Source organism: Rhea americana, unplaced genomic scaffold (assembly GCF_003343005.1).
Source record: "Rhea americana isolate MKP2758 unplaced genomic scaffold, rheAme1 scaffold_357, whole genome shotgun sequence".
Classification (NCBI taxonomy): domain Eukaryota; kingdom Metazoa; phylum Chordata; class Aves; order Rheiformes; family Rheidae; genus Rhea; species Rhea americana.
Window position 1 is genome coordinate 33,349 of NW_028186487.1, and position 20,295 is coordinate 53,643.

Genomic DNA, 20,295 nt, shown 5'->3' on the forward strand with positions numbered 1-20,295 from the left:
CACAGTATGACAAGTTCAGGCACTGGCTCTATAACASACGCCAGCAAAGCTGAACTCCTTAAAAATATTTTAAGTTGCGTTTACATAGAAAACGCTCTGAGAAATGTCAGCAGCTCTTTCCCTTCTGTCTAGCAGAGCAGTGCTATCTAACAAGCAGATCACAGAACTCTACCACAGACTCATCACATAACCTTAGAAAGTCATTTAACTTCCTGCCTCTCAAGGTCCACATCTACAAAACTAACACAGTCTCATCACCTGCCCAGGATTGGCATTGCAGAAAGGCATTCCGTTTACTCTTGTTCGTAAGTTAAAGTCTCAGCTACAAAGATGAGAGGAACAATGTGTGAGGAATTTAAATGAAAGACATGTATGTCTCTTCTGAAAACACAACAAACTCCTTGCAATAACTAGCATCACAATCATGGAGCTGTTTTTTTAAAACAGTTTATAACATGAACATGATAAAGAACTCCAGAGTAGCGGTATACAAAAAGGCTAACACTGACTTGTCTGTTAATACAGATCATAYGTAAAGACCAGAGGCATGGCCAAGGCAGTGGCCTAGATCACAAGGATCCAGCTGTTAGTCCAAGCTCTGTCTCACAAAAGTTTTTTTTTTTTTTTTTTTTTTTTTTTAAAAATCTCTTCACATTTTTTTTTTAACCAGACTTTTTAAAGCACTTTTTGTACCTTTCCTTTGGGGGAAGCAACCAGAATTTTTTTAAAAAGGAAAAAAAAAAATAAAATAAAAAATAAAGCCTGCAGGGRTTATAATATTATAAAAGTAATACATAAGTAGAAGTCTAAACACAACGACATAATGGAGACAGGAGCAGAAAARGTTATTTTTTTGATAAGATACGACTTTGACAAAGAAGGCACTTCCGGTCTTATTGGCATGGGAGGGCAGGAAACAAACCCAAAACATCAAATTCATCTGACTGACAGATTTCCTACAAGAGCAAACACTGCCCATTTCAGCACAGACAAGGGAGAGCTGCTGGAGTTTTGCTCTATGTCTGCTCTTTGTATCAGACCATTAGAAGAGCTGAATATACAATACCGTCACTGAGAACCCTTCAGTGGCCAGATGCAAGATAGCAGCAGTCAGMGGGGAGGAACACAACAGTGAAAACTGCTACTTTTCAATTACTTGTGGGCATTTGCGCAAAGATCTATGTACACCTTTTCACTTATATGACACATCTCTGAAGCTCCACAGCACTCCTAGGAGATACATAAATCTATCCTAGTTCATCAACAGGAAACTGAGGCACAAAAGATGGACTACATCTGACCAAGAGCTTGGACTCCGACYGCTCTGGTAGCCTAGATCCCAAACACCTTGACCTGGGGGATGTGCGAGGCAGACACCCACACCCCCATCACACTCTTCCTCCCCTCTGGTTTCCTGCTTTGGGGCATAGACCCCACAGAGGGCACCAGCCTGAACTTCCCTCTTTTAGGGGAAATAACATATTAACAGCAGCACCACCACAAGGCCTGCATTGCACCAGCAGTTTACTGCTGAAGAAGCACCAGTCCAGAGSAAGGAAGGGGGACAGCTACGCTTTGGGGGAGTTTCTAGGGCTCCCCATGCCTCAAAGTGCCTCAGCCCAGCCCATGGGGCAGGGAGCCCCAACAAGCAGTGGAGTCCTCTCCCTACCTCGACAGCAAGCACCCGCTTCCTGCCCCATCACCACCACGGTTGGGTTATGGGGCCCACACACATCCCTGACCCCAATCCCCCCCATACACGATGGGGCCCAAACCTCCCCCCCCACTCCAATCTGCCCCATACCCTATGGGGCCCACACAGCCCCTGACCCCAATCCCTTCCATATCCTATAGGGCCCAGCCCCACCTGACTCCAATCCCCTCCATAACCTATGGGTGCCAGACACCCCGGGACCCCAATCCTCCCCATACCCTCTAGGGCCCAGATACCTCTCGACTCTGAGCTTCCTCATACCCTGTGGGGCCTGGCCCCCCTTAGCCCCCACAGCCTATGGGGCTCGGGCACCTCAGCCTTGCAGACATCCCCCGAAGGCCCCCAGCACAGCCCCCATCCCATGGGCCACACAACCGCCCCCCACCTCGGCTAGGGGGTGGAGGGGGACCGGCTGCCCCTCACCTGCCTGCCGCTCGCTCTCTGCCATCTTCCTGGAGCCAGGCCACCCGCCGTTGTCACCTTTCACCTCTCACCTCCCGACACGCCGAGGCCGCCGTCAGCCATCTTTGAGCAGGGCAAGGCGCCCGGCCCCACGGCTCCCGGGGCCCGCTGACAAGCGGGCAGTTTGACAAGCGGGCAGCTTGGCCCCCTCCGAGCCACCGTCGTTGCCCGCGCCGCCATGCTTGTGAGGGGCACAGGCTCTTACGCCCACACAGGGCCGCCGGAGGCCATGTTTGTGCGGGGCGCTACAGCGCCCAGCGCGGTGGGGAGGGACGGTGCGCGAACAGGAGCGGAGGAGGGTCTCAGCGGGCAGGACAAGCCTCCCCTCGCCTTGTCCACAGGAGCCGGCAGCTGCCGGGGTAGCCTCACGCCCGGACAGCGCCAGTACCTTTGCCGCCAGCGGCGCCTTGCCCCTCCTCAAGATGGCGGCGCGCGCTTCGCCCCACTCCAAGATGGCGGCGGGGCGGCCCCGCCCCCTGGCGGCCGAGCGGGGCGGCGGGGCAGCGGCGCCCGGTGTCGCAGGTGTCCTTGCGGCGGGCGGGAGGCGAGGCCGGGGCCGGGGCCGGCGGGCGGGCGCGGAGCCATGCTGGCCTTCGTGGCGAGGGCTGCGGTAAGTGCGAGAGGCGGGCTCCGCCCGGGGGGCGGGGGTGGGTTCAGCGCCTGGAGCGGGCCCGGCGGCGGCCGAGCGGGAGGTGGCGGCCGGCGACGCCGCCGCGCGGCCCAGCCGGGCCCTCCCGGGGTGGGTGTCTGCGGCTCGGCTCAAGCCCTGCAGCCTTGAAACGCGCCTTTCCGTGCGAGCGAGGAGCTGCGAGCCCCGCGGCCGGGCTGGGCGGCTGCTCGCGGGGGACGCGCGCTCGTCCCGGGCCGAGGAGGCGCCCTCGGGGCACGGGCAGGGCTGGTTGTCCCGGGTTTGAGGGGTGCCCGGCCTCAAAAAAAAAAAAAAAAATAAAATAAAGTAGAGACACACGGATCCCTGTCATCCAACGCTGAAACGTTGTGCGGAGTCGGATAGGGCCCCGCGGTTCCTCGCGGGCAGGCTGCGGGCGCTGGGGAAGGTCAGCCGCCTCGCTTGGGAGCGCCGCCAGCCTGCGCGCTGGRGGCGGCCGCGGGCCCCGCTGCTGCTCCCCGCGTTGGTTTCCCCCCGCTCGCTCGTGGGCAGCGGTGGGCTTTTTGCTGCCAGCTGCCTGCGGCCTCTGCTCAGCCGCGGGCGCTGTCCCTCCTCCCGCCCAACACGGCAGAACGAACAAGCAGAAGCGCAAGAAGGGCAGGGCGCGAGCCTGTCCCGCATCCTAACGCACAGTATTTTCAAATAATTTGATTTGGGATTTTCACCGTTAGTCCAGGGTCAGTCCAGTCTGAAACTGCTTGGAATCATCATACTAGATGGATCGTAGCTACGTCAAAGACTGCTTATGTCTGCCTTCTCGTTTAACTAAATTAGACACGGAGGAGGGTGTGATATTCCCTGTGCATGCTCATTCTGTTGTTGCCCTACTTTGGAGGTTTTTTTTGGGGGTGGTTGGGTTTTTTTTTTTAAGTGTTTGACAACCTAGAATTCCCCAAAGTCCCAGTTTGCAATAACAATCATATGTGCACAGTGGATGAGGTTAGTAAGATACCACCTTTGGTCCCCAAACTGAATTTGCTCCCATCTCCAGCTAATCTGTCTACAGTGGTGCTGGGTTATGGTCCAATTCCTGCTAGAGAGTTGTCCCCATCTGACATTCCTTCTGGCCACTTTTGCTGACAGTCTGAGCAAAAGGAGCAAATTCCCCATTGCTGCCAGAAGTGCTCCCTATGGCTCATCCCATGTGATGACAGCCCAGAAAGCCACCTGCTTTCAGGCCATAAATTAGGGTCTCTCTTGTCCAGAGATGTTCTGGCTTGTCTCAGAACAGCTGCTGTAGCTTCACACACCAGGGAGAGGCTAAAGGAAAAGCCTTTGCTCCTGCAAACTGATGGGATGACTTCCCAGTGTCCGCACCTCTGCCACGGCTGTAAGCCCAGAGCCGCAGATCAAAGAGAGACTCTGCCCTCTGCTAACACGTGTACCGATCAGCGAACGACAGCGAGGTAGTGTGGCACGTACAGCCGAGGGAGGGCTTTATGGAAAGACGCCTTCATGGCATTTGATGCAGCCTGATGCTTTATTACCCCGGCCTCTCCCAGGCCTGGGTCTGGCCTTGAGCCTTTTGAACAGAGCAGTCGTGTGGCAGTTTGCTAATGAGGTGACTCCCTGCACGGGCAGCGCACTGTCAGGTGGAAGAAGAAACCGAGGCAGGCCGAGGGAGAGGTTTACGATCTTTTCTGTCCTCCCAGCCATGGATAGGAAGCAGGAACAAACAGAGAAGGTACAGTATCCCCCCGCTGCCACGATTAACCCCCTTCATTTCTTCCCAGCCCTGCTCTGCTTTCATAGTTCAGTAATTCCCTTTTCTCTCTCTCTCACGCTCGCTCTTTTTTTTTAAAAAAAAAAAAACACCTTCCTTCTCTAAATTTTGATCTCCTAGTTCTTGCCAGGTTCTACAAGAGAAACAGAGTATTTTCTCTGGGGGCTCAGCACCATGGAGAAAACTTTGTCACCCTGCAGATTTGGGCTTTTCTTTCTACTTCTCTGCACTACCTCTGGAGGGAGGGGGGGCATTTTCTCATTGCCTTGGAAATCAAGGGGCATGTTCTCGCTGCCTTTGCATCCTCAGTGCAAAGTTCAGAGTCCTGTAGGAGAGTGTTTGATTCACTATATCTAACAGAGGGGGAGGAGCAGAGGGAACACAAACCTCTAGAGTACAATTTAAATACCTTCAAGCAGAAGAGTGTCCAACCCTGCTGACCCAAGGGGATATTTTTGAACCTGAGGAGAAAACTGGAAAGTTCATTTCCTGGTTAGCAATGGGTTTTGCACTGTTACATTTCTCTGGGGAGATGGATGTGCTGCTTTTTAAGGTTTTCACACCCACATGTCCCAGTCTGATTCTAGGRGACTGTTGGCATCACCCACAGTTTCCTAGACTGCGCTCCCTGTTCCATCCCTGAAGGTGTCTGTACTTAGGCCAGGCCCACACCAGTATAACTGGATAGAAGATCWTCTAATATAGCTGAGTCCTCCAGTAACTGGGAGGATCCCTAGTACTATAAAGAAGCATTGCCCCAAAGCCTGCACATCATAGTAAGCCTTTCCTTCCCTTCCCTGATGATCATTGGCTCTGTACACTCCCTGGACAGCCAGAGAAGGGGGATTTTAATTTCACCCCAGACTTGATTCACTTTAACTGATTTCTGCCTCCTAAAAGCCCACTGTGTAGTTAGATTTGGCACAAGAGTTCTGCTTACCTTTCTGATCTTAYGCTGTTGTGCATTTTAAGAAGGAATGAAACATTTTTTGGCAATACCCAAGATTAATATTTCTTCCATAGCTTGCTTTCTTTCCACTTACCGTGGGATGAAGGGTTTAGCTTTGTCAAATATATGGAGACGCAGCTTGAAGGTGCCCAGAAAGTGGCAAATGCATCATTATCCTGGCAGCATTTCTTCTAATGAGCTGAAAATCAGTAACTTGGGAGATCTAGTTCCTCTTTTRTAGTTTTTCTGCATGTCCTATGATCATCTCTAGCATGTGATCAGTAGACCTATGTCTTGCATTTGTGCTTCTGAGTGCTCTGCTCCTATGCTGAGACATCTATGTGTCCTCAGAGAGGTTGGGATGGAGATTATTTGCTGCCTTGTTCACAATGGGAGGAAGTTTTCTCTCAATGTTTTCTCTGTGCTTTGCAGGCCAGGCCGTATGGCCTGCTGAAACCAACAGCTTTAGGCAAGATCCCAGGCAGATTCCTACTTCACCAGGAAGCATTGCCCAGTCTCCCAGTGCCACCACTGCAGCAGACCTTGGACCGTTACCTGCAGGCTCTGCAGCCCATCATTAGCGAGGAGGAGTGGAACCACACACAGGAGCTGGTGACTGAGTTCCGCAGACCGGGCGGCGTTGGGGAGAGGCTGCAGAAAGGCYTGGAGAGAAGAGCCAAGAAAATGGAGAACTGGGTAGGTCAGGACTGCGTCCCTGGGCTGTGATTAGAAAGGGTGGAGGTCTGACGCACACCTCTCCAAAGTCCTGGGTGCATCCACCAGCATTTGTGTTTTTAAGGCTTCATCTTCCCAACCAGTTGCCTGCTCATGTTTCCAAGCTGCATGAGTTTCTCTCCAGGACTTGGGTTTGCAGAGAGATACATGGCAGGACAGGGAGTCACTGACCCTGTCTGTGGCTGCTGAAGCCCCTAAACCTGTTAGCATCATAAAGCTGCCCCAAGAAGTAAGAAACTCTCTGTTCCAGCCCTGCACCTAGATCCCTCAGTTGTCTTACCTAAGCAAAGCATAAAACTCAAAGTGTTTGCAAAGTGCGGGACAGAGCCGGGGCAGGATGTTATGGCTGTTCAGCTGGGCTTGGACCGAACAGCAGCAGATAGCATGCCTGCGTGTTACCTTTCTCCGTCCCAGCTCTCTGACTGGTGGCTGAAGACAGCTTACTTGGAGTATCGCCTGCCAGTTGTGGTTCACTCCAGCCCAGGCGTGGTTTTACCTAAGCAGGATTTTCTGGATCGACAAGGTCAGCTCAGGTAAAGTCCTTTTCTGCTCCCTCAAGATTTCGGATGAGATGTGCTCTCTCTGCTGGACAGGGAGGAAGGTATTAAGGCTGGATAGGAAAGGAAGTAATTAGCATGTGGTCCCCAAATTTGATAGCTGTCTGTGCTGGGAAGGAGGGTTGTAAGGAAAGACTGCCGGGCTGTAAGGAAGTTCCCAATTGCACCAGACTAAATAGCTCACTGGGAGGGAAAAAAGAACCGTTCAGTGGTTTAGGCACTAAACTGGGAGTCAAAACATAGGTTTAGGTCTTTGCTGTAGCACAGATCTCTGCATGGATAGACACACTAAATATTAGGAGGCACTAAGATTGTGCATACAGTTGAAAGAAGCATAAAAAGATAAAAAGTAGCCCAGGCACTGAGAGAGACCATACAGAAATGCCTCTGGAGTCTGCCAGTCTCTAGAGATGGGGGGAGCCTGCTGCTGTCATTCAGACTGCTCCTGCAGGGGACTGTCCTCTCCTGTGTCAATTAACTTCTGGATTTATAGAAGACCAGCCTGTCTCCACTCCCAGCTCTTCTGTGCTATCAAACACTGCCATGTTTCTGGCTCRCTTCTGCTAATGAGCCTTGCAGTGTCCCACAGCTGAGACCACCCCACTGCCACCACCAAGCACACAGTGGATCCTCTCACTCCTTCATGAACCTGCCTCGGATTCATATCATCTCTTCCTCATGGGCTGCGTTTAATTTTTAACAGCCATCACGTGCACATATCAAACTCTAGCCACAAAACGCACTGTTGGCCTTTACACGGGGTTACCTTTTCCACAATAACCAGTCATCACTACTCCAGCAGATYAAAAATACCAGCCCAGGGAGAGTGAGGGCAAGAACAAATTCCTCCTGTCTACATATGACAAGGGGTGCACAGGGTGAGCCTTCCTAGGAAGTGCAAGACTAAACATCCTATGTTAAAGCTCTAGATCACATAATTCACTTTGTAGTCATCCAAATGGAAGACAAGATGTTGAGCATTACTTGGAGTCCCAATGGTGGAATCAAGCAGAAGCACAAGAATCTGAACTCCCATGTAAAACAAAATTTAAAAGCATGACTGTGCAGTTTGCAGCTGCAGAAATAAATTTTACAGCATGACTTGAGACAAAGGATTCAGAAACCACAATGCAAATTTAAAAAGTGGAGYTCTCCAATTCTTAATCTGGGAGATTAACACTGCAGATTGAAAACAAGCCAACTAACTAATTTCTCCCCAGATCTCCCCCTCAAGCTCTAGCTATGCTCCTAGGCTGTTTGCTCTCTGGAAAAGAATACAAGCTCTCTCACTTTTGTTTCCTAGCCGTTTTACTTTCTCAAGTTTTTGCAATAAAGCTGGGAAGTTTTCATTGAAAACTACTTGAAAGGATGTGTGTTTTATTTAATAACCTTTAGTCTCTTGAGTTACGTCCTTTGATCTTTACTAGGGATGGGGAGGCTGAACAAATCAAGATGACACTGCCTGCAAATGCTAACTGTTCCTGCCACTTTAATGCCTTTGGAGCTCAGCTGACTGCAGCCTCTTTTCACAGTGGCCTCCTTCCTCCTGTGTGTGGGTGGGAGCTCCTAGATTAGAGAAGTCCAACCTGTCACTCCCAAGCCAAGCAGTCTGATGTGGCTTGTTGGAGACTCCCTCCCTGCTGGGAGTTGGCATTGGTGGTGTACACATTGATCGTAGCAAGCACAACGCCTCAGTGCCACCATGTAGCACGTCTGTGTTTCAGCTCCATCGAAGCCAGAGGAATGGTTTTAGGGTTGCGTTAGCAGCATGTTTATTGGGTAGGAACAGTAAGTCAGCAGTGGTGAGTCTTGGACACAGGGAAATAGAGCTGCATCTTAGCCTGAAACTCAGAGGTGGCCCCTGGCCAAGGAAAGGCAGAAGTCCACTTTTCAGTTAGTTTTAATGCTAAGACTCAGAACCAGGGGTGTCAAAAATCACAACACATCTGCAAACAATGCTACTGTTAAGGGGTTATTTAGGCATCTGGACTGAACCTACTTTCCTGAAGGTTGTCCAGGCTTCCTTGGTTATACAAGAAATACTGAAGTGCTATGTGATAGGACTATCCAGCAATCTTGAATCTCAAATTCAGAGCGGCTTCATCAGCTATCCAAAGACGCACACAGTGGGGACTTGGCAGAAAGGCTGAACCTGAAGAGCAGAGCCCTGCTCAGCTCAGTTCCAGCTGTTCTGGGATTGTATCTCTACTGACTACGTTCAGTTGTTTTCCAGGTTTGCTGCCAAGCTCATCGAGGGCGTCCTGGATTTCAAGACAATGATYGACAAGTGAGTTAAGAACCCTCCAAACTTTGAGTGTTCCTTACTGCCATAGAGAGGCTGAGCTCAGTCCATACCTCTCCATCTCAAATAGAAAACCAAAGGAAAACAGAACATATCTGAAGAGAGATATTGTAATCAACATCACTGCTCACTGCCAAGGTCATTGTTACTGGAAAAAAGCAAATTTACTTTTCTCTCTTCATGCTCTGTTTACCTTAATACTTACATTGGCACGTGTGCACACTTAAGAGGCAGTGAACCTGACTGACAGTCCTGTATGGTTACATACTTTAACAAACAGTAAGTTGCAGCTCAGACAGCAGGAATGTGTGTGTCATCTTTAGGTTTCTGGTGTTTCTCAACTCCAGGCTAGCCAGAATGAGCTCTGGAGAAACTTGTTCCTCCCTACCCATTCTCTTCTGAGTCCCAACCAGCCTCTATTGAACATGGCTTATGTTACATCCCCCAAACATGTTTATATGCATTTATAAGACAGGATAGTGATTTTTTTCCCTTCCTAAGTGAAAGGCCAGCAAACAGACTCTTTCTGTAGACCCTGCTAAGGCGGCTGGTGGGAATGGGAAGGAATGCACCCCCTTAGACTACCTGCACCCACATGTTTAAGCCTTGCTGGAGTGGGTCATAGCTGGATGGATGGCTAAGCCTGTCTTGTTTGGGGAGTGCAGGACTTTTCACTGCTGTCCTTCATCCCCTCCTTCCTTACCTTACTGTTTTCTGCAGTGAGACCCTCCCAGTGGAGTACATGGGTGGGAAGCCCCTCTGCATGAACCAGTACTACCAGATCCTGTCATCCTGCCGCATTCCCGGGCCCAAGCGGGACTCCATTGTCAACTATGCCAAAGGCAAAAAGCAGTCCAGACACATCACGGTGGTTCACAACTTCCAGGTACGGCTTTCAAGGAGGTTAGTTTGAATGCAGCTTTCAGCTGGCTGTGCCAGAGGAAAGGGAACAATCCACAAAGCTTGTCTTACCAGGGATTTATTTCTGCTTCCTTTAGCCCCTTTGGCCTCAGCGGGCAGAAACCTGGGATTGTACTGTGAGAACGAGGGACTGCAGGGCAGAAAAGGTCTCTGTCCTCTCTTCTGTTTCTTGTCCCTCCAATTTGTCTTTGAAAGCCCAGATTTAACAGTTCAGGTCTGGAATTGGGAATTGCAGGTGGAAGGGGGATAATGAACCCTGCCACCATGGACAAGTCTCAGAAATGGGAATTCCTCTTAGGTATTGACCCTTGTTACAGTGTTTTCTGAGCTCCTTAAAACCCTGACTGTATTTATGCCCTGCAAGGAAAGYTGGACTTGGGTCTTTCAATTCTGAGCAGCTTTTAAAGGTCTCCTTGTAAGCCATATTCCTAGGTCTGTTCTTACCTCTTCAAAGAAAGAAGGCTGCTCTTTGATTCTGGGGCTGGACAATAGRGATCTCCCATTTTCTCTCTCTGTCCTTGTCCGTTCTTCTCATCTTCAGTTCTTTGAGTTGGATGTTTACAACAGTGATGGAAGTCCCCTTACCACTGACCAGCTCTTCATTCAGCTGGAGAAGATCTGGAACACCTCCCTCCAAACGAACAAAGAGCCTGTTGGGATCCTCACCACCAACCACCGAAACAGCTGGGCAAAAGCCTACAACAACCTTCTTAAAGGTCTGTGCAGCCCCTCCCACRCAAGTACTAACAAACACCAACTGCCAACCTCCCCACTGTGCTCTGTTTGGCTCTTTACTTTGAAAAGCCTTTGGAAGCTTGTTCTGGACAGATACGTGAGCTTCTTCCCCCAAAACAGCAACTTAATTTCATTGCAAAACATTGCTATTTCTGTTTTGGAAGCTACATGGGTGAAGTGTGAAGCCTGGCTCACTAATTGACCTGAAATCATAAGAGTTTTTTGCCTTACAAATGGGTGGGATGTAAGAACCATGCCAAAAGGAGTGTGACTGTAACATGCTCCCATATGTAACAACCCAACTACATACAGTTTTAGTAAGTGTATAGACTCCTACATGACCAATATTGCATTGAGGTACAATAAAGATCCAATACCGAGTCCTTCAATCCTGCTCTTTCAAATTTCAGCCTCCCTTCAATTAAAACATTTTTTTTTCAACTCCTCTTTGTTATTTTCTGTTYCCTTTCTGTCCCAGATAAGACTAACAAGGAGTCTGTGCGTACAATTGAGAAGAGCATTTTTACGGTCTGCCTTGATGCCCCAATGCCCCGTGTGTCTGAGGACATCTACAAGAGCCGTGTGGCTGCTCAGATGCTGCAYGGTGGAGGCAGTCGCTGGAACAGCGGGAACCGATGGTTTGACAAAACCCTTCAAGTAAGCGCTGACRCAGTAGAGATACTGAAGACATGGGTCTGGAGACAATGCTTTTTCCTTAGACTACAAACATCTAAGAGACCYCAGAAACCTTTTGCAGGAAAGCTTTCCTCATAACAGAGTGGAGAAATAGGGTGGCGAGGTGGAGGCTGACAGTATAAGATCTTCTGGTTTCACTTGCAGTCACCRCAAGCATTCCTTCCTGCCTCAGGGATTTTTTTCAGTTCTTTCACTGCCTCTGCCTACGCTTGTTCAGTGCAGCCTTGTTCAGCATAGCTCTTCTTTATGTTYCTTGTAAATCAATTTTCTGCCTGTGGTGAACAATGCCTTGTCTGCTTGGAAGCAGCCCAAACATAGGGAGGTCTGTTTCTTATATTTCCCCCAGGCTTGTCACTTTTCCTGTCTCYGCCAGACGCTACCCAGGTTTTTTTCCAAGCATCAGCTGCCATCCTGCAGTATCCCTCTGATCTCTTCTCCCTTCAGTCTTGTCAGGATCCTTCAAGAGCAGCTGCTATTCGAGTTCCTCCTTCTGTATTAGTTGATCTGTCCTGACTCCTAGACAGTAGTAGTGCGCTTTAAAGGGATTCTTCCCATATCAGCTGAATGCTTCCTAATGTTTTCAGCTGTTTTGTTCCTGTTTGGAACTCCTCATTGATGGAATAAAGCTTTAATGTTTCAGCTAATTGAAAAATAGGGGTAAGTCAGCACAAGGCAATATTATTCCTGTATTATGTGAGCTTCTAAGTAAATCAAACCCATTGAACTAGTCCATATTGCCAAAGCACCAAGTTCACCAATACACATCAGGCACATTCTTCTAGCTGCATAATTTCTGCAAGTCCATGTAATGGTGGTATCAGATCCTCTYAGGCTCACTGGAGGACTTCCATTGCTGTTCTGCTAAATGAAACCCTAATATGTTACCTTTCCAGCATGCAGGAATAAGATCACTATCCATTCTGCTTCAGAACAGTTAGATAATAAAATCCCTCTCAGGATAACTCCTGCTTCACATTCGATGTCTCTCTTCACTGTTGTGTCCTCTCATACTGCTTTCATAGTTCATCATTGCTGAAGACGGCTCCTGTGGTCTTGTATATGAGCATGCTCCCTCAGAAGGCCCACCCATTGTTGCTCTTCTGGATCACATCGTGGAGTACACGTGAGTCCTGCTACCTATATTTTCCCTCTACTTTGGAGATAGGTTTTAAACCACCTGCTCCCCAAGAATATACTCTTTGCAGCCTACCATTCCTCCAGAGCAAACTCCTAGGGGGTAAGAGTCTGCTRATTAGTTATTGCACTGCTTTTGTTTGTGATCAGGATTGAGTAAGCCCAGCTCATATAAGCAATTTTTTGCTACTGCTTAAGGTGGGGGGGGGGGGAAACCACTTTTCAGAGTTGACAGGACTTTTGCATGGCAAAGCTGTTCCTCTGGGTGGAATACACAGAAGAGATTTCATTTATGCCCTTCCAGAAAAAAAAAAGTAAACAAACAAACATACACCCACAAAAAAAACCCAAATTAAAAAAACTTTGTAATGGCACTGTGAAGAATTTTTCAGCACACGACAAGCATCACAAGGTGCTCTCTGTTGAGCATTTCTGTCCAGAATTCTGCTGCGTCAAGCCTACTGTCAAAGGTCTGGTTAAATGGCTTCACAACCACTTCTTCATGCAGGAAGAAGCCAGAGCTGATAAGATCGCCTATGGTTCCTCTGCCAATGCCCAAGAAGCTGCGGTTTAACATCACACCAGAAATCAAGACTGACATAGAGAAGGCAAAGCAGAACCTCAACATGTGAGTATGAAGCAGTAAAGAAGTCTGGCAAGTGACTGAGGTCACTTCATGTCCCTCTTTAGAATATGTCAGTGGTTTAGGCAAGAGGCTTTCCTCACTGCAGCCAGGGAGTTTTCCCAGTGACTTCTTAGGTCAGCATTGAATCTTAACAAAAAGCACACTAAAGCCATCTGCCAGGAGAAAATTCAGCAAAAATGCTGAAAAGGGGTGACTGCTTACCCATCCYACTTTAGTGGGAAAAAGAAGGTTTTATTAGATCTAACTAGAGATGCTGGAGCATGCAGAGACATGAGCCCATCTAACCTGGTATACTTTCAGCAATGACCAAAAAAAAAAAACTCACCTCCACTGTGTTGCCTAACAGAGGGCTTTATCCTGTTGCACAAAGCCTGCACGAGACAGAGCCCTCTATCCCTGTGCAGATCATAACCAAATTCTGTCTGAGCCTTGTGAAAGTGAAGTCCTTACCCTTATGTTACAGGCATACAGGACAGGCAACACACAAGGGAACATTTTTGTTTGCTCTTCTTGCAGAATGGTCCAAGACCTGGATGTGAAAGTCATGGTCTTTCATCACTTTGGGAAAAACTTCCCCAAATCAGAGAAGATAAGTCCTGATGCTTTTATCCAGCAGGCCTTGCAGCTAGCATATTACAGGTAAGATCATCAGTAAGTAGCTTTTCAACTTCTTCACCCTTCAGCATCAAACTCCACTATCCGAATCTGCTAAAGGTGTCATAGCCAAGTCAACAGCAGGCTGTCATGGCCTGTTGTGATTGTATAGGCCTATGCAGACTCTTAGACCCTGTTTCTTCCCCCGCATGCACTGGGTTGGAGCATCTCATCTGTGTTGGATGCCAAGGAACAAATTAAATTTGCTCAAAGTAGTGTGTAAAATCTTGGTAGAAATGCTTCAGGGATCAGCTCTCAACCCTCCCCCTACTCCACCAAAACCAACCAAAAACACTACACCAAAAAACAGCCTCTCTTGCTCTACAAGAGGGTATTCCTGTCAATGCAAACTCACTCCTATGCCTTTCTTCATCTCCCAGGATGTATGGCCATGCCTGTGCCACGTATGAGAGTGCATCACTAAGGATGTTCCGTCTGGGCCGCACAGACACTATCCGCTCCACCTCTGTGGACTCTCTTAAGTTTGTGCAAGCAATGGACAACCCTAACAAATCGGTGAGGATATCAAAGTGGGGTGACAGGACTGCACTCCAGAAAAGGCATAAAGCTGCCTATTTGGGTAATCCTGGGCCAGCTGGTTTCAGCTAACCAGAACTGCATCTGATAAAAAGCTGGTTTTAAAATGTAGCTTGGTGTATATAGTTATACACCTTGGATTTCATTTGGTTTTCTTTTTGTATGTACTCATAGCAAGGAAACTACATGTGGAGATTTCTAATCACACCAAAATGTAGCATGTCTAAGTACTTGTTTAGTCACTCAAACTAAGTTCCACTACTCATAGACAGAGAACTCCATTCGGAATGAAGCAACTCAGCCAGACAAAATGGTTTGAAAAGTAACATTAGCTTAATACAGATACAGAGAGCAGATACATCTTCCATCCTAAAAGGACAGCCAAAATAAGGTCATCTGTTCTGTAGAAAAACTAACAGCCCGGTCTGTGTGTTCTCCTCAGGACCAGGAGAAAGCAGACTTGCTGAGGAGAGCTACTCAGGCCCACAGGGAATACACTGATCTGGTGAGTGTCCTCTATGCAGCCAGGGTTGGGGTTCTGAATAGCACAAAGGTTCTGGTGRAAGAAGAGACCTTAAGAGCGTTCAATATGCCAGCATAGCAATCTGGCCATTCATGTTCTTGCATAGGACTAACTCTGATTTGACAGAGCTCTAGGGAACTGACTTGACTGAATGATTCCTCCCAGGATAGTTGTTCAAGTGTCCTTGGTGACTGGCCTGAAGGACAGAATCAAGTATCAAAATAGCTCCACCTCTCACCAGCACTGTTGCTGAGAAATGCCATAGCTGCTCAAGGACCTCTTAAACCAGAAGCCCCATAGGCAGGAACTGTAAGATTGATTTCACTGGGATGTTTGATTTCAGTCTTCACGAACAAGACTGACTATTGATCCTAAAGGCAAGATGTAGTTTTCTTCTAACTTTACRCATCAAGAGACTGAGATGTGTCCATCTGTCCCCCCCACAAAGAAGGGGATAGTTGCTTGCTTGCCCGCTATATAGGCTCTYATCTAGTCTTTTTTTCCTTACAGGCAATTAGGGGGAATGCAATAGACCGCCACCTGTTAGGCTTGAAGCTTCAAGCTATTGAGGACCTAGTGAGCATACCTGAACTGTTCATGGACACAGCATATGCTGTTGCAATGCACTTCAATCTCTCAACCAGCCAGGTAGGACTCATCTGAGTGAAAAAACAGAAAACAAAAACTCTTTGATTCTCTGCTTTGTCTCTCTCTTTTCTACTGTTCTCCATCATCTCTTTCTGTTAGGAACAAATCCCCACTTAAGAATTAAAATTCTTAAGCCTGTTTCCAAGACTAACCACATCTTTATGGGATTATAGCTGCCACAGCCCTTCCCAGCCCTCTCAAAACRCTAGCAGAGCCAAAGGCCAAGATCACCAGAAGTGTTTTAGTGTCTACCTGCATGGGATACCAATTAGATGCCTAAAAAGCTTTACATTGATCACCTACGCTGTGGTTCTTACTCATACACCTTTCTTTATGACTTACTACAAGCTCATCTTGGCAAGCAGTGCTCCTTTGCAGAAGCATATGAGCACATTGCTACTAAGTGGCAGAGTGCAGCATGTGTATGCTAGTATTTGGGACTGACCAAAAGCCCCTCTTCTAGAGCATTTCCATGAGATGGCAGTTTTTTCTCTTTACAGTTATTGTTTGCTGTCTACATGTTGTCTCTGGCTGGATAGAAGTTTTTAATCACATTGTCTCCACAGGTCCCAGCAAAGACAGACTGTGTGATGTGTTTTGGTCCTGTGGTTCCAGATGGCTATGGAATCTGTTACAACCCTATGGCAGAACATATCAATTTTGCAATTTCAGCATTCAACAGCTGTGCTGATACCAATGCAGCTCGCATAGCACATTATCTTGAGAAGGCACTGCTAGACATGAGGATGTTGCTCCAGTCTACTCCGAAATCCAAACTGTAAGAGGCAAATATGATGCAAAAGCCCAAAAGGGGCGCTCTCATGCACTGAAGTTCCCAGTTCCTCAGAAAATGGTTGAGGGGATTGTTTGGTCAACAGAATCCTAGGAGAGATCTACCATTTGTTTTCAGCAACAGATTACAGAACGGCCATCTACAGKTATTATTAGACTGTGCAGCAAGAGGAAATACTGTCTTAATCCAAGGTGGAACTGACTGTTCCTCTCCTGTTACTGCAGAGTGCACCTTCCCGTCCTCAGAGAGGACTGAAGCATGATCGTTTTATGGAATTTACTGTAGAGGAATACAGAAAGCACAGTACTTACCAGTATCTAAATCCATTTGGTAAGAAAAATAGTTCTCCAGGAAGACTAGGGAACGATGTTTATTACATGATGGAACTATTCTAAGACCAAGTCTTTTTGCTGGTTTAGGCTTTTGAAGAATCTGCATCTTTCAACCTTGACTAAGGAATTTTATGCCGCTCCAGCAACTGAACTTTGGCAAGGGGAGAGAAGTTCTCTATATCAGAGCAGATCCTTTTTTTTTTTTTTTTTTTTTCCAGAGCGCACTGCACTATCCCAGGCCCCTGACCATCACATGCTCTAAAGGCATGTGATCTCCTTTCTGTTGCACTGCCCTACTAACAGATTACCACTACAAGCTAAAGGTTTTTTGTTAAGCATGCTGCTGTGGTCCTAGCTACTGATCTTCAGGCTCAGATTAAAGCCTCCCCCTCCCCCAATAAGCTTCTGTAAAACATCTCTCACACAGGTTTTGCTAGATTTAGCTTTATATACTTCAGTGTTTGTGGAGATGAGAAGGGCTTGCCTCTATATCTTTAGCAGGACTGCTGTCTAACTCGCCTCATTGCACCTTTCTTTGGAGTTAAGGAAGAAAAGCAGAACATTGACCTTCTGTTTACAAAAGGCCACATGGATGGTCTCCTTCATGACACACATTTTTAATCTATAACACTACTTTTACACCTTGCTGTCAGAGGCAACATCTTTGCATAACATATTATGCTTAAGTTTGCATAAAACAGTGTTTCTGATCAGAAGCTCCAGAACACACTTTCATTTCTGGCCTACTCGGTTCAAAGCTGTTAGAGCCAAAGGAAGAACAGTTGCAGAACCACCCTTCTTCCACATCATTCTGCTGTAACAAGGCAAAAGATCTTGAAAAGCAGGAATAAAGCAGAGAACTTGCAGGCAGCATAGATGTTTGTTCACTGTGGCAGTCATTGTTCTCACAGTAGCAGTGCAGCATTTTTTTCTGCTACTCTTGGCTTTTTCTTGCTTTAATGTTACTCAGATTGGTACTAGCTCTATTTTGTGAGAGATAATATCATGACAGTATTTTTATGTTAGGTTGACAAACTTGAGAAAGTAGAAGATTATATAAAAATTACAGTTTTGGCATTGGAAGTAGTGCTTACAAAAACTCATGTGAGTCTGCCAGAATCTAAGCTCTCAGCTATCCTTTTATATAGCAGTATGTAAAAACCATATGGGAGCGAAGAAATCAGGGCCATCTCTGCCACAGGGACTTAATATTTATTTGCACACTTCACAATGTGGCTGCTGAGACACCACCATAAACAAGAAACAGTAGGAGTTTGATGGCCTATTTTGTTACAGGGAAGTATCCAATTGTAACTGCCACTTCTCTGGTCATAGGCCAGCAAGGGACATGGACAAAGTGCCTTGGTAAATATGTGAAAAGCTTGCACTAAGCCTTTTTAGAAGAAGAGAGCGCAATCTGATCTGCTTCTTGAAAGACACAAGCCAAAACTATTATGCATTTGGCTTTTTTAAATAAGGGTGTTATTTCAAAGCTTTATCTTATACCTAAATAAACGTTAAAAAGGAAAATTTAACTGAAACTCACCTGCACAGCCAGTGATTGTATGAACTGCCACTTTCATATCATCTACATGGACTTAGATTTTGTTGATTTTATAGAAGAATCCTGAATGCAATAAGATAGTCTAAAAACAATGGGAGCACAACAAACCTGGAAACAGACATCCCTGCCGACTCCTCCACTACAAATTAAACTAAAACTACAAACAGGATTCTCAGTGTTATCAAGATTTAAGTGATTATGTAAATACTTCATATACTAAACCTTGCTGGAATAAAATCTGGTTTTAAGGAGCCTTTTACTCTGAAAAATTTATTATATATATATTTGATGAAATAATCCTCCCTGCTTAACTGAAAACCTTTGTAATAGGGGATTAATTATTTTCCCTGTCTACAGTGCCTTCAACCACTGATACTACAGTATCACCACATAGGTATTTGAGACTGACCCTCTTCTATTTCTTATCAAAGGGGAAGGCTCTCAAAGGAAGATGCCTATTAAAGATTAAACAAAAGTCTGCTCTGCTGTGAATGTATCGGAAGATTTGTTTGCTTTAGTCTTGGATCTAAATCTGGATATCTCGCTAGCTTCAGCAGAGTACAGCTGCAAGAAGCACAGTATCACACTGAAATACACAAGATTCTTAAATAATTTTATGCATCTTTAATGATACGTGGAGCTGAAATTCAGATCAGATACTTTTTTTTTTTTGAAATGCTCAAAAGGACACTAAAACCATTACAAAGTTTTTCCTTTAAAAAAATTCTTTTCGTCCAAGTTCTAAGTTGTGATGTCCTTCTGACTTAGCCCTTCTTGAATTTTTCAGTGTCTACTTGCAAAATACTATTCCCCTCCATGTTTTTGACTGGTTCTTTCTCAAGAGATGTCCAGAGTCTTAAGGCTAAGAACCTAAGTTCTGGAAAAACTACTGATTTGGTGCAAATAAAGAAATGCATAGATTGAAAACATTCAACTAACTCTTGGGGTATGAGTGCAATTTATGACACAGCCTAGTAGCGTTTGCATGCTTGCTGGTTAGCTGTATTGAATACTGTTTTGATAGTATAATCATGTTGTGCAAAAGTTTGAAGTGTTCTTCCAATTAACTTAAACACAATAAACAGAAAAGTGCTATGAAGGCTTAAATCTCCTTAAATTGCAGAAGTGGCATGACTACCTTTCTAAGAGAATGTTTGTGGGGACTGCAAGAACAACGAACCACAGTGGTCTATCACCTTCCTTTTATCATCTCCATCCAGCTCTTGAATACAGGGGAGAAAATAGAAAGCAACTGCTTGCAAAGCCATGTATTCCAAAGAAAATATTTTGTTTCAGAAAACTAGAGGYAGGAGGCTTCATACAAGCATAAGATAAGGTAACGCTGAGATCTTTTCCACACAGYGTCACTGAGTTAAGAAAATACATGGGCTCACTAAAGAACTATTCCAAGTTCTGCAAAGCTTCGTAGAAAGGTACAGCAGAAGTAGGCAGAAGATGCAGATTACAACAACTAGTAGAGAACAATGGAGAGTTTATTACCACCTCTTACAAGAGCTCTTCTTCTCCTTTACTCCCAAGCATCAGTGTAGGAAGCTTGGGTTTGAAGGTAACATGAAGTGGTACAGCCTTATACACTACACTGTTGCCTGTAAGGAGATGAAACTTCTCCCCTGTGCTCTGGTTCTCAACCAGCATTTATACACATAGTTTTTCCAGCTGTCTTTTACAACAGTTGCTATAGAAGAGGCTAAGGAGATGCTAGCTGCTCTTGAAGCAATCTGCTTGTTTCTAGGAAAAGGAGCTGCAATCCCCTCTCTTCCTTTGTAAGTTAACTTAAGCAAAGAACAAAGAATAAACTGGCTTTGCAAGAAATAATTAGTATCAGCTTTCAGACTCAAACATATGGTACTGCCATGTCACGTGCCCTTCCTGATACCCTGTTCTCATTTTAACAGAGCTATTCTAAGCCACATATAACATTCTAAATGTTAATCTAAACATAAATTCTAAGCCTGTAAAAGCTGCAAGATTTCTCTTTATTC

The 20,295-nt window shown here is 46.3% G+C and overlaps 2 protein-coding genes across 6 annotated transcripts in view; one reads left to right on the forward strand and one right to left on the reverse strand.

Moving 5' to 3' along the window:
* The window catches only part of PTPA (protein phosphatase 2 phosphatase activator), a 28,277-nt gene extending 25,988 nt beyond the window's left edge, over positions 1–2,289 (reverse strand). The window contains exon 1 of one of the 2 annotated variants that reach the window (XM_085312044.1): positions 2,138–2,289. In XM_085312044.1, coding sequence (XP_085168170.1) covers positions 2,138–2,162 — 25 coding nt within the window. In that variant the 5' untranslated portion in view covers positions 2,163–2,289. The remainder of the gene's footprint in view (positions 1–2,137) is intronic. The other variant, XM_085312045.1, reaches the window with a different exon arrangement.
* A 390-nt stretch (positions 2,290–2,679) lies between these two features.
* Positions 2,680–19,387, forward strand: CRAT (carnitine O-acetyltransferase). 4 transcript variants are annotated; one of them, XM_085312039.1, is made up of 15 exons: positions 2,713–2,786; positions 4,425–4,527; positions 5,948–6,211; positions 6,665–6,783; positions 9,041–9,094; positions 9,830–9,995; positions 10,572–10,746; positions 11,244–11,422; positions 12,484–12,584; positions 13,104–13,223; positions 13,758–13,880; positions 14,276–14,411; positions 14,875–14,937; positions 15,466–15,603; positions 16,170–19,387. In XM_085312039.1, exons 2-15 carry the CDS (start codon positions 4,498–4,500, stop codon positions 16,383–16,385), a joined length of 1,884 nt encoding a protein of 627 aa, XP_085168165.1. In that variant the 5' UTR covers positions 2,713–2,786; positions 4,425–4,497; the 3' UTR covers positions 16,386–19,387. The 4 variants fall into 4 exon arrangements, with proteins under 4 accessions (XP_085168167.1, XP_085168165.1, XP_085168169.1 ...); XM_085312041.1 differs by lacking the exon at positions 4,425–4,527 and having other exon boundaries at positions 2,680–2,786; XM_085312040.1 differs by lacking the exon at positions 2,713–2,786 and having other exon boundaries at positions 2,961–4,527.
* Positions 19,388–20,295: the final 908 nt, after the last annotated feature.